Source organism: Capricornis sumatraensis, chromosome 4, assembly GCF_032405125.1.
Source record: "Capricornis sumatraensis isolate serow.1 chromosome 4, serow.2, whole genome shotgun sequence".
Classification (NCBI taxonomy): domain Eukaryota; kingdom Metazoa; phylum Chordata; class Mammalia; order Artiodactyla; family Bovidae; genus Capricornis; species Capricornis sumatraensis.
Genome location: NC_091072.1, coordinates 28,824,156 through 28,838,845, shown reverse-complemented (window position 1 = coordinate 28,838,845; position 14,690 = coordinate 28,824,156). Strand labels below are relative to the sequence as shown.

The following is a 14,690-nucleotide window of genomic DNA, read 5'->3' as shown; positions in this document are numbered from 1 at the left end:
CATCATATAATTCAGCAAAAAACAGAGAAGGTACAGAACAAAACAGATCTGAAACCGCATGTACATCCCAAACCCGAAAGCCCATCGAGTGAACATGGGATCCTGCATCCAGAAGCAGCAGTCATGAAACTCGTGTCTTCCTGGCCCTGACTGCAGGTGGCCTCTGCCTCTCCCTGAAGCCCTATGTAGTGGTGGTTCACTTGCTCAGTTGTGTCCGACTCTTGTGCCTCCTTGGACAGTAGCCCACCAGGCTCCTCTGTCCATGGGATTTCACAGGCAGGAATACTGGGCTGGCTTGCCGTTTCCTTCTCCACTGAAGTCATATAATTTACTTGAAAATTGGGAAAAACACAAATGGAGAAGACAGCAGACTGTTGGCATTTGCAGTCTCTGCCTGTCTCACAGGGTTTCTTGTGAAGATCAGCTACGTGAGGCTGCTGTAATATATATAAAGTGCCACATGCTTAAGAAGCTACACTTGTCACTGCCCTTCTGGCTCCTGGAGAAAGTTTTATTTCAGCCTGATCTAAAAGTGAGGTCAGGGGTGGAAGAGTGGGACAGGAAAGACCAGAACACAGCACAAAGAGTAGCAAAAGAAGGAAAGCCAAGGGCTGCTGGTTTCTCTTTGGCCGTCTCCTTCAAGGTCAAGTCTCAAAGGCAACAAGCATGCGACGGTCTCACAGAAATCAGCCCACAGAGACAGAATCTGTGGCTTCTGTGATTCCAATGGTGCCACGTGTTTCAGATCTAATAATAAGAGATTTAGAGTAGAGATCAGGCTCCAAAACACCATGAAATTTTAACTCTACAGAATTGATAAAGAAACAGCTAGGAAAACAGTAAGCTGAAACAGCCTCAAGAAATTTTTAAACCATTTAAAATTTTAAACAGGTGGAAACAGATCCAATAGCTGTCAAAGAGACTAAACCCTTTGACGATGTTCTTGCAGACACACAGAAATCACATCCACAAACACACTATATTCAAAACGGACACCTCTGCTTAATACACATTTCTGATGAATTTATTTTTAACCATAAAAAATTTCTTTTTCAGTGTTTGTTCCCCAACAGGAAAATGTACCCCAATGAATGGGAAGATAGAAACCTCCCCCCCGCAACAAACATTTACTAGACAGTGTAAATAAGTGGATCAGTGAAGTAGGTATGAAAGGTACATGGATATGTACCTATATTCTTATAATAATGTGGCAAGCCCATCAATGACTACAATAAAGTAACTTTCCTAAGGTACAGCCTCTAATGCTGCTGCTGCTAAGTCGCTTCAGTCGTGTCCAACTCTGTGCGACCCCGTAGACGGCAGCCCACCCGGCTCCCCCGTCCCTGGGATTCTCCAGGCAAGAATACTGGAGTGGGTTGCCATTTCCTTCTCCAGCCTCGAATGCTAATAAGGGAAAAACCTGAGATATTTATCACTGTGTTCAGTATGCTACCACCCCAGTGAAAAAGATGAGAAAAAAAAATAATGCATGCTTGTTTGTACATGAGTATAAGAAAGTAGGAGCAGCAGTTGCCTCAAAGTGCTTGAAAATGTAGGCTTTCTTATCATTCAAGAATGGTGAGGCCACCAGATCAGAAGACCACTGTCACTGAAAAGACAGTTTATTATTCACTGCGGCCAAGCGGGTCTGCATCGGGGTCAGTCAGGAGGCAGAAGGAGCAGGAGAAAGAATGGGTCGCAACCTTCCCTGCGGTTTCCGGGGAAAGAACAAGATGCTGTAGCTCACGCAGGATTAGAACTGCCTGGTATGAACTATTTCAGTGGGCCCTGGTCCTCACTACAACATCCGTGACTCTCAAAAGAAGGTATGTTGAGTGTAAGGACCTTTACCAAAAAAAAAAGTATATACTCTATGAGTCTATTTATAGAAAATTTTAGGGAAGGCAAACTAATATACAGTGATTAAAGGCAGATCAGTGGCTGCCTGGGGGTGGGAAGAGACAGCAATAGAAGGGAGAGGCTTGGGGAACTTAGCGGGAGACATGGGTAGCTTTGCTGCCTGACTGCAGTGATGGTTTCACAGCTGGGTAGCTATGTCAAAACTCATCCAATCACAAGCTTTAACTATGTGCAATTGATTGTACGTCAACAACACTCCAATACAACTTTTTTAAAAGTAAAGAGCAATACTTGCTTTGTGTCCAAAACCTGTAAAATACCAACACAGAGATTAGGGAATAAAAGTGTAGTCGTTTCTAAAGCACACACAGGCCCCAAATGAACACTTGGAAATTACATGCCAACTGTAAGTGACCTATCAGACCTCAAAAGTTCAAGCTGATAGCATTGACTAGAAAGACACTTTGCTGGGGCGGCTCCAGTTTGCTGAGGTTCCCTGTGGAGAGCGGAGCCTGGGAGTGCACACTGGTCCCCATTGTTTGGGCCCCCTTCTTCTCTGTCCTTGACATTCTGCAAAGGAAGCTGTGACGCATGTGTGTGCAGGAGCCAGGCTGCCAGGGCTCAGACGATCTAATGCTCTCTGCTCTTGCCTGTCTCCCACCTCGAGCAACTGCATGAGTTTTGTTAAAAGAAGCAGATTTACCCTGATTCTGAGCATAATCAAACAAGAAATGTTATAAGAACTTCTGGCGTTAACAAAAGTGTGTATTAGAAAAGAAAACTGGATCAAGTCGCTTTTGCTTGTCCCTTCTGTTAAAAGGAAACACCCTGCCACCCCAGCTATAAACAACATAACTGGAACCATCTGAGATGCAGAAAGGCAGTTCCAGGCACAAAATACATTTTAAAACGTTCATCCAAACTTGTCACTGAGAAGCTCCAATTCAGCTGATCAAACCCGGTCCTACACAAGGTTTTTTGGTTCCGTTTTAAAAAAAAACAGGCATCCCACTATGACAATAGGAGAGAGAAAGGTTCTGGGGGGATGTTTCCTCCTCTCCAGGAGGACTTAGTGAGGTCATCTGATTTAAGTTTATACAGAACATTCCAAGGGATTGCACGGAGACTCTCCAAAATAGGTCATTATTTATAAAAATAACATAAATATTATCCTGAACCCTTCTTCTGGTATTTACGCCTTTCCACCAAGCACAGCCATTCTCTCATACACTCGTCAAACCGGATTTCTTGGCCTCACCACTCCTTCCAACTGTCCCAACATGAAGAACACCCCCGAACCCCTTCTCCCGCCATCCACTTGACTACTTGCTGTATTGGCACACTAACTTTTCCAAGGGGCCTCATCCTCCTTACTGTACCACCACATCCGTCATCATCACTCTCCCACTTCCTCCAGAGGCGTTTATTAGCACCTGGGCACACATCTCACATCCACCTGTCTCTCTGCTATTTCATGCACGCAGACTACCAACTCTCAAAGCACCTCTTCACATGCTGAACAGACAGCAGCGGCTCAGTAAACATCTGATGTGTAAAAAATGATTTGAATGGCGATGAATTCAGATTTCCTTTAGTCTGCGGGATGTTGTGATAATCACCAGGTTTCTAAGTTTCTCTTCACCACTCAGAAGCAAGTAGACCCATTTTACTCCTTCAGATCTGCTCATCCAAAGGACAGGCATGCATTTATCAATCTACTGAGACCCTGGTTATCTCATGCAGTGTTAACAGAGCAGATAACTAACAAGTGCACATGGGCGAGGCCGCGGCATCTCTCCCAGCTGCAAAGATGCTCATCACTAATCACAAAACGTAAGGACCTGGAAGCCAGTTTTCTCCAAGATCTCAGAGGTAAACCTCACTACTGCCCACATCTCATGCCTTCCAGCCCGGTGATTTTCTCACTCTGCCATTAATAATTAAGCAACATGATTCTGGGACCCCAGGTGGGGTGATGGGTCAGCACATCACAGGAACTTTCTTCTACCTGCCTGTCTTCACCAACTTTCACAATCTGGCCCCCAGTGATCCTGACCAGCCTACTGAAAGTCAGTCTGCTTTAAAAGTTCTGAGGCACATGTATCCTTTGAGGCGTTACATTTGGACCCTGAAGATCATGCCCAAATTATCTGCTGAGTTGCAGAAACAGAAGCATCCAGAGGCAGACCTTGTGGGGCTGTGTATTTACTATCTTCTTTTACAGTGCCCATGCTAACATATGGTTATTTCTAGACTTTCAGAGACTTAGGCGACTTGTGATCAGACATTTTCACAAAACACAGTTTACTACGTGCTTTACAACAAATATTCCTGAGTGCTAACTACAGTTATTCTCCACTGTTATCTGCCTTCAACTCATCAATAAATAAAACCTCTGGGGAATCTCAATGTATTTTCCCCCACTGTTTTATAAACAGGATCTATATGCCGCCCAAGGGTCTGGGAGCTAGCTGCGGACTCCGAAATGGGATTTCTTCTCCCCAAAGATAAGGAAGAGTTTTGAGGTTTCAGGAGACATCCCTTCTAAAGAGTTGTCAGGACAGACAGACTTAAAGGGAGTGGCGATGCCACATTAATCCCATTTCTTCAAGACATAACACAACAGCAGCATCGTCCTCATTTCAGAGGCCGCAGACAGATAACCAAGGTTTCAAGGCTCCCCACAGTAACTCTAACTTATATAATTTCTCTCAGTTGCTTTCTCCTTCTCCTCAAATACACATTATGTCCAAACATACGGTATCTGCTCAGATATTCCAAAGGGCATATGTGTAGCCTGCTTGCCTGTCTCTTCACAGAGGACTTAATCTAATCTACAAGAGAGATGATGTATAAAAGTGAAAACATTTTAAAGTCTAACTAGTCAAGCAACTGTTTAAAAGGGGTGGTTATGTTCCTGAATTACCACCCCAAGGCTGTGGCTTCTACATTTCTCAAGGTCTGTGACCAACCCCCGTTTCAAGCAAATAGTTTCTTGACTGTGAAATCCTCCTCTGAAATTTTTATAAATATCTTATCTTTCTTCTTTAATATTTGACAGTGCATTCTAAATTTTTTAGCTCTTAGTTCTTTCCTTTTATTTCACCAAAAATGAGGCTGAACTGACTTATGAGTAATGCAGTGAAACAGTATAAAAGACACTGCTTAAACAAGTCTTTAGTAACCAGAGGTATTGCTGATTCCAATCTTTATGAAAAAGTAAAGTGAAATTGTTCCTCACTCAGTTGAGTCCAACTCTTTGTGACCCCATGGACTATAGCCTGCCAGGTCCCTCTGTCCATGGGGATTCTCTAAGCAAGAATACTGGAGTGGGTTGCCATGCCCTTCTCCAGGGGATCTTCCAGACCCAGGGATCGAACCCAGGTCTCCCGTACTACAGGCAGATTCTTTACTGTCTGAACCACCAGGGTGTTCTTGCACAATCTCTTAGTTCCAGCGCTTATTCCTGGGCTCAAGAAACCCTCTTGGCATCCTATTACTAACACTTCCAAAAGCAAAGACCCTAAAGTCCTGTTTCTCTCACATAATTAAATTCTTATAGGGCTCAATCATTCTTAATCAGCTACTGGTTTTCTAACAATCCAAACCTCACTCTTTAATCTCCATCAGAGGAACACATCGGAATTTGGCCAAAGAGCAAGAGCATATTAATCTCAAGGCAAAAGTATAGTCAAAAATCAATCTTGTTTACTTGTACTAATCAAGAAAGTCTTTAGGACAGGTTGGAATATGGTGACAAGAGGTTTAAGAACTAATTTTTTAACATACTTTTTAAGACACAAAATATTCAATACATACATGCTCCCTTATCAAGCATCTTTCTATAAGCATTTCAGTACATGGATATTGAACTCAAGCTCCTCTCCACCTTAAAAACTGCTTCCTTTTAAGTTCAACAAAGTAAATTATAAAATAAGAACGGTACACAAAAAAGGAATAACAAAGACTGGTAAGGAAGCTGAGAATGCCTTCTTAATTCTGGTTTTTATATATTATTTCCTTGATATATCAAATAGACAACTCAATAACTGAACAGGACAGTTCCCCTAAATAATATATCACATAATAAGCAAAGGCTGGACAGAGGTATGTAAATTATAAACCTACCTCTTCATAATCTAGTTTATGGAAACTATATTCTATGGAAAGTACTGACTCACTGAATAGTCGAGGTTCAAAGGCCAATGACCTCCTTCAAGAGAAGTTTTATCTTCCTATGAAGGAACTGTCCTCTTGGTGTCATGCGGTGGCTCCTATTTTAACTCTGATCAAGAGAGCTTGTAAATTGCACTTGCAAACTTTTCATGCATAAATGGTAGCTAACTTTTTACTACACAAAGGATAGCTCTGCTGAGCCTCTGTGCACGTGTATGTGAAATAGGATAAAGAGAACCAAGACTTAAGGAACAAGTTGACGCACTGTCAAATGTAAAAGCTCAAACATTCACAGTTTATAAGGACTCTGGAGTCAAGGAATTACCTTCTTAGAATGTTGGACATTCAGAGAAAAAAATGGTTAGAAGGAAAATTTGACGTGTGAGTTCAAGAATTTGCTCCCAATTTGAAAATTACTGAATTCGGATCCTTTACTGCCTGCAGACACACAGCACTGCTCTATGGGAAAATTCCAAAACAACATTAAAAAAAAAAAAAGTACTGTGAAGTGTGAAATAAACTCTTTTGATAGTTTTCATAAAACGGAGAGTTTGGAAAATGCAGCAGCAGTAGAATCTGCAGTTAAGTTTAAAATACATTACTAAATTTAGGAGCTATTAACGAAACTACAATATTTGCTTTTTCACCTGCAAATGAAACTCTACTAAGAAGCAAAGTAGTTTTATAAAAGCAAATTGAAAGAAAAAAAAATGGGGCTACATTTTCATCAGAGAATAAAACCTTGTCTTGAATAATTCTAAAGGAAAATGATTTATCAAAAACGAACAAAAAGTGGCAAATAAAGAAATTTAATTCTTAAATTTCCCCAAATCAAGAGCGTACAAGCATGGCTATTTCATACATAATAGTATTAACACATACCTGTTTTAGAATTAATTGAAAAAAATCCCTGTGGATTTCCACTTGTGATTTTGTATGTCAGCTTGTCATCAGAGCTAGAGTCTGGATCAAATGCCTCGATCTGGACCACAGATACATCCTTGGGAGAGTTTTCCATTATTTCCGGATAATAAACAGGCTCCGACGTCTGCGGAGCGTTGTCATTCACATCCTCCACCTCTATGTAGACCTCTACAAAGGAGGACAGGGGCACCACGCCCTGATCAGATGCGTAGACTGTCAGCCAGTAATGAGAGGTCGACTCGCGGTCCAGCCGGTCTGAAGTCTCTATGACACCTGGCGAAGGAGGAAGAAAAGCATGAAGCACTGTGTCAACAACCACCACCTGTCACTATGGGGAAGTATCAGCCTACACGACAACTCTGACTTACGCAAGGCTCACAGCTAAGCCGTCTTAAGCAAACTCTCCAACCTCTCTGTGCCTTGGTTTCCTCTTCTATACAATGGGATAACAACAGTATGCTGATTAAATGAACTAATACCCTTACAATGATTAGAATACAGCACTTGGCACATACTATCACTCTTATAGAAGTTTCTGTCATCGTTAGTATTCGGTGCCAGGCACTATGTGGAGTGCTTTGCTTTACAAAATTTATCTGATTTAAGTCTCAAACAGCCCAAAGAAATGAATAGGCAAATATGGTCTCTTATGTCCTGAAATCTTTCCGTTTCTTTTAATAGCCTTAAACAAATGGCAACACAATCAAGATGCTACAAACACCAGTGCTCTCACCACGTTACAAGCTCCATAGGGGCAGAGACAGCCTCCTTGCCAAATACCAGTTTACCCAGCACATTACTATTTCATTATTTATATCACTATTTATTAAATGAATGAACCAGAATGAATGTATATCTTAACTGGACTTGGTACAGAATCATCCTCAAATGGACCCAAACTCGGACTTATTAAGTCAACTAGTGAGAAGTAGAGCTATAAAATTACAAAGAAGATGGTTAGAATGTCTGTAACATTTTGGCCCAGACCCTGAAATCACTCATAGGCTTACTTAATCTCAGGGTGATTAACAGCGGAAATATCCGTTTGTCTTGGGCAAACCCCACCTTTTTATTCAATGGTGTAATCTTGTCATCTGGTTTTCCCAAAATACATCGCTGCATTTTTTCTCTTGTTGTGCAGTGTGTGTGTGTGTGTGTGTGTGTGTGTGTGTGTACTAGTCGCTCAGTCATGTCTGACTCTTTATGACCCATGGACTGTAGCCCACCAGGCTCTTCTGTCCATAGGACTCTCTGGGCAAGAACACTGGAGTGGGTTGCCGTTTCCTCCTCCAGGGGATCTTCCCATCTCAGGGATTGAACCTGGGTTTCCTGCATTGCAGGTGGATTCTTCACCGTCTGAGCCACAGCAAAGAGCATCACTGTGGGTTAATGCTACTTTTACTGTTCAATATGATCCAGGTTGAACTTTGGAAATCCTACAACTCTAGAATCCCTAAAGTTTTCCAATGAATGCAAAATACTATGGAAAAAGTAACAAATATCAATTCAATCTGTGCTCAGAAATGAAGCAGTCTTTATTTTGACCAAAAACACATCTGTATTTCTTACTTTTTGATCACAATGTAAATTTAAATATGTGCTTATCTGAGGTTATCAATATAAAAAAAGACCTCCTTTATTTTAAATGTTAAATAACTATATCTAACCCTCCCCAAAAAGTTTCCAACTTATCAAGAGCAAACCTAAATATTAAAATGTGAAGTGGATTATCATAAAATGAATATGTATTGCTATTCAGAAGCATTACGGCTACTGCTTCATTAATTCTTGGCAAACCCTCAAAATGGATCTCCTCCTAAAACTACAGAACAAAGACTCCGAACTCTTAAATAAAAAAGGAGCTAGCTGGTGTCTGCGCAGCAGATAAGTCAAACATGTTTTCCTTCTTCTCTTGTCCAAACATGAGTGTTTGCATACTGAATCTATTCACTAAATTAGCAAAATCATATCTGTTTTTAGCCTGAAAGAAGAGTGCCCTTAGTAACCATGGGAAAGTAATCTTTTCCAGTTTTTATTTTTTGTCACTCCCACCAATTGATGACAAAGGACATCAGGGAATAACTGAATGTTCTAAGAGGATTACATAAACAGATGAATGCATAGATGCTTCTCATTTCTGCCATGTCATGAAAATGTAACATAAGTCACTTGGCAGGTAAAGCATGATTAGAAAATTTCAAGACAGGTACACGGTACTTGTACTCACCCCTTTTGAATTCTAATTCTCAACTAGTTCATTTTAAAAACTGTGTCTCCCTCTCAATGTCATTTGTAGGCATTTAATAATAATAATTAGGAAAGGTTTTGTCGGTCTTTACTATGTATCAGGCACTATAACTATCTTACCTGCATTATTTTATTTACTCCTTATATCTAATCTTCCCATATATGTGGTGTTATTATCCTCATTTTGTAAATGAAAATCTCAGATTAAAAGGGATGAGGCTTTCCCAGGGTCATAGGAAATGGCAGAGCTGGAGTTCAAACACCAGGAATCTCTGACTTCAGGTACCAACGAAATCCCATCAGTCTTACCGTTAGTATGACAAACGTGCAGTCAACCAAATTTACTGTGAAAACCCTGAAAAGACAGGTCAATGCTGTTCTGTCCATTTTTTGCAGATCAGAATTCAGAAGGAGTGAATTAAGTGTTCATTCACATACAACAGGTTTTTTTTTTTTTTTAGTGTCAGGGTATTAGGAAAAAAGAGACAGAAAATGCAAATACACTACAAGATTTAAATCACAGACAAAAACAGCTATTGATTTTCCATTCAGTTCCATGTGGAGTCTGGTCTGAAAGCGTCCAGACTGCAGTGCACATGTATGAGACAGATGCTTCTGCTGGGAACTGCCCTCTCTCCCAAATCAACCTAGCAACTGAGGGGGAGCCCACCTGTCTGTGCCTAACTGCTGAGCCACAGTCTGGAGGGAAGGTGTCAAGGTCCAGGGAACCGCCAGATATTACCATCAGTTCAAAGTGATACACCAAAGCTGCTCTACTCAAATATGGGAGAAACTAGAATTGCGTGAATTAGCAATTAAACATGTCTAAGTGAGATACTCAGGTGTTCCTATTTCGTGAATTCTTGGACTGTATATCTTTATGTATATTTCATATAGTGACTTCTGAGATGTTCATGTTTTAATGTCTTTTATTATATCCTTGTAAAAGAACAAAATTACTTAATACAGCTGATAGGTAACTAAAAAATAAGGTGAATTTTTAATTTCCAAAGGGAAAGGAGGGCGTATTGAATAATCTCTTCTTTAAAAAAAAATGCTTAGACAATAAAATGAGTAAATTTGCTATATTCATAATAATTTAATAGTAGAAGGATTTACTGCATGTCAAGGACTTCATTAGGTGCTTACGTGCATTAAATCATTTAAAGAAGACAGGAATCATTTGATTTTCTTCCAAGTGTCACAAACAAGGAGGCAGAAGTTTAGATACAGTAAGCAAATGGCCTTAAGAGTGATTGAGAAGCACAGTGATTAAGGAGTCAGTCAACAGGTAAAGAGGTGGAACTGAGACGTGAATGAGCCAGTCTGATTCCAGAACTTTGGCTCTTCACCATCAGGCTATATCATTAGCTACGGATCCACTGTCACACACTCCGCCACAGCAAGGGTGCTGGGCACCACGGACGTGAGTGGGGGCTGCCATGATGAGACCCCACAAGCAGTTTCCCACTGTGGAGGTAAGAGTCCTTCCCAAACTCCAAGGACGGTAAAGCAGAGAGGATTCCAGGGCTCCGCTTGGTCACAGAGGTCCAGGGTCCAGTGCCTAAGCACATATTTTAACTGCAGATTCTAATTCGAACCACTATTCTGAAAGCACAGCGTAGGTGGGACTAGACCATACTTCAGCAGAGAGATTTTTGCAGAGAGTTTATACAAGTCCAGAGTAAGGTACCTCCTTAGCCAGGGGCTCATCAGAATCTCAGTTATTCTTTACAGGCATCCTGGTTTCTGAGACAACCAGCAAAGCAACTACTTAGAAATCTGGCCACAGCACCTTTTATTCTTTCAGCCCTTACTCACTTATTCCTTATTCCTTCACTCACTATTTCAGTTCTTGTACATGTGTCACCACTCTTTCCCCCATCCTTTCTAGAGCCACGGCCACCATGCATAGATGGCTCTCTTCTGTAACTCCAGTTATCTTAACTCATTCAAAAGAAACAGATTTTCAAAATTCCATCATGAAGACTTCTTCATTAGTACCTTTAACACAGGAAAACAACCACCGAAGACTCTCAGGTACTGGTGGAAGTGAATCGACCTACTGTGCTCATTCTCAAAACTAAACCCAGTCCCATTTTCCTCCGTCCACGATCTTCTACCAAACCAGCTTTCAATAACTCCTACTTTTCTGCACACTGGGTTATTAATTCACTTTTCCTGAAACAACCAACAAAATAAATAGTTAAACTCGGTTTTAAAGAGATTTTTTTTTTAACACACACCCACAATAATACTCCATTTTATTTGGCACATACATATATACATCCATACGCTGACTTCCAATGATTTCCCTCTCGTCTTCAAATACCTCCTTCTCTGTGCCTATTTTTTGTTCGTCTGTCACTTTCTGGGAAAGCAACAATGGCATGCAACCAACGAGATGATCTGTAAGCCTGGGCTGTGAGAGACAAAGAAGTGATAGCCCAGGGCTGCCGCAGAGCTCCCTGCAGCCAGACGAGATAATCGGTGATGTACCAGACAAAGCCAGTGAGATGGCTCTGGTGGAAATGACACCTTTCTTGTCAAAAGGTTACAGCGTGCAAGCAGCAGGCAAGGTAAGGATGCCACTGTGTGATTCGACACTGTGCATTCTAAGCCCAGAAGACAAGTTCAAACAAGCCTGGTATATAGGCACCATCCAGCAATGTTATAAGAATCATTTCTCGGCTTTAATGAAACACGACGGAAACAAGAGATGCCTAGCTTCTCCAATCTCAAGAATACAAGGAAGGCATTTTCAGGGGGAGTTTGTTAAAAGCTGAAAAATTTGAAAGAAGCCGGAAATCTGGAGCTATTAAATAAAAATATTTATCATTCCAAACATACTCTCTAGGATTTCAAAACTACCACCAGATGTCACTATGGAAACTGATTTTAAATGTGCCTACAGTGGAAAAATAGAGATGAAAGAAAAAATACAATGTAACTGTTCAAAGAGCTTGACCAATGTGGCTGAAAATACAGTGCACAGCAAAATTTCTTTCAAAAAGGTTTCATTCATGTCCATATATTTAAACAGGCCCATGATTAAACAGGTACTGATGGCGTCTTCCTTACACAGTCCAATTATTCAAAGGCTGTAGAGTACAGTATCAGTTGCTCAAGTAAGTAGCCCAAAAGTAAATAAAAGTTTCCAAAAATAACTACTTTCTGCTGCCCATCCCTGATGGCTAATGGCCTGTTAACTTGAATATTGACCTTGGACAGGAACGGCCAGTAGTCTCCCCGGCTGCTACGGGTCAGCAAGATGCTTTCAACACAGCAATCTTTAAGGCAAACATACAATAATATGTAGTCACTATAGTGCCCCAAATAATTTAACTGATTCAAATTTCCATGGCCAGAGAGTACCTTTTCTTCCTGGAATTTTCCTATTTTCTTGGTTTAACAGGTGTTGGCCCCATATCAAGTTCTAGTACCAAAGCTTTCAACAAAACCATGCTATTTCAGCTTCTTTAGCTACTCCAGCTAAAAAATACTTATAATCAGCAACACTTTGGCAACATAAACTTGCAAACCCTACCCTCATCTCTGATATACCATATCATCACACCTTTTTTTTAAATTTCTCTGCAACCAAGCTTATGGAAGCAACTGTATGAAAAGCTTCTTAGTCAACCATCAGAAAACTTCATCTGTAATTTTTGATGATATTTTCCCTGAAGGCAACAAGGGGTTGACCTCTCTTTTCTCCATTTCTATAGTCTCATCACAGACAGAGTAACTCTTTTGGAACTAAATGTTTTCTCAAATGTAAAAACAACACTCACTTAAAAAGAACAGCTATCTTCTACAGACTAGGGATACAACAGCTATGCTTCTGCAATTAATCTGCAAATGGTTACTCCATTTGTTTCTGCTCATTATGGAAAAATCAGAAGTCACTCAACTGTCATATTAAATAGCAATGTGCTTAGTAATGTGCTACAAGGCATTCGTCTTTAAAGAGTAAACGATAAGCTCTCTCCTAAAAACTAAATCTTTTGTGGGCATGGATTTATTGCCTGTTTTGTTCAGGGCCTGGTAAATGGGTGCTTATTAAGGATGTGCTGAAAAACAGATGTTCATCAAAAAAACGAGGTAAGTATGAAAAACAAATCCCAAACAAGAGTAGCTTAAGGAAATATGACGGCTAAAGGTCATGTGGGGTCCTGGGGAGGATCCTGGACCAGAATAAGCACACTGGATAAAAACCAAGAAACTGAGTAAACTATGGGCCTTAGTCAACAAGAACATATCGATATTAGTTCATTAATTATAACAAATAGACAATAATAGGGGAAGCTGTGTAGGGCAGGGGACCATATGGGAACTCTCTACTAGCTGCTCAACTTTTCTGTAAATCTACCAAATTTTTTCAAAAGACATCAGAGATAATCAATATGTAATGTTTCTTCTTTAAGTGATAAAACTTTTCTGAATTTTCTTTTTAATCTCATTTTCATTAAACAAAAGATTCAGACTGATACTGTTATTAATACAACACCTTGAGAGATCCTAGAGTGTCCATAGGAAAATCCTTGTTGTGTTAGGCTAAAGATTTAAACATCAATCCAATTATTTACCTGTTTACATTGTAACTTCTAAATTTACTGTAAATGTAAGAAAGATCTGCTATCACTCAAGTTTTGCCTTGATAACATTAATGTGCCAAGGTGATAAAATGAGTTTCTCGATATAAAAAGCTCTATTTCTGAAATTTAACCACTCTTGAAAATGACTGCACCAATCTGACATGCAATAGTATCTAACAAATGAAAACGTTTTAGTTCTTTTAGAAACATTAAGTACAGCAGATCATAATATAAATATGTCATCTGTATATATTTAATGTTTCTGCCTGTTTTTGCATTAGTTGGCAAAATCGCACAGTTATTGCTGTCTAAAATACAGGAACAAATGAGATAAGAGTCTGTTAAAGACATTTCAGATGCTAAAATGGCTATACAGTCCACCTAGAGAATGACACAGAAAAAATGCTTTTGGTAGTCAAATAAAAGTTTCATACTTCATTTCACCTCAAGTATATAAGATGTTATCATGTATTTTTACTGGTGTTGGTAAGTATAAAACATAAGGAAAATACAGAGTCATGTTTAATAGTCTTGCAGACAAAAATTTTCTGCCAAAAAAAAAAAATCTTAGTACTTCTAAAAAGAGAGTAATACATAATTAAAATTTTAAATGCTCAAGACCACACAAATAGGATAAATATCCCATGCTTTTGATAAATTTTAAAAAGGTCAAAATGAGTCTGCTAAGAAGCAACCCCCATAGGCCAAGCAAGCCCCTATGCAGCACATTAGCATACAGCACGGTCCGACGTGTACCGCTCTGTCTTCTCATGGCTAAAAAGAGTGAGTCCTGTCGAAAAGGTGAACAGCATGGTACCTACTGCGACCATCATCCAGTCTTCCAAAAGCAAGAGTTTGCTGTGTTATCTTGTGAGAAGCCGTTTG

At 40.0% G+C, this 14,690-nt stretch overlaps 1 protein-coding gene across 1 annotated transcript in view; it reads right to left on the bottom strand.

The window, feature by feature from the left end:
* Positions 1–14,690, bottom strand: part of FAT1 (FAT atypical cadherin 1) — a 106,486-nt gene that overhangs the window by 54,304 nt on the left and 37,492 nt on the right. Inside the window, exon 2 of the mRNA XM_068970125.1 lies at positions 6,919–7,233. Within this exon, the coding sequence (XP_068826226.1) occupies positions 6,919–7,233 (315 nt within the window). The remainder of the gene's footprint in view (positions 1–6,918; positions 7,234–14,690) is intronic.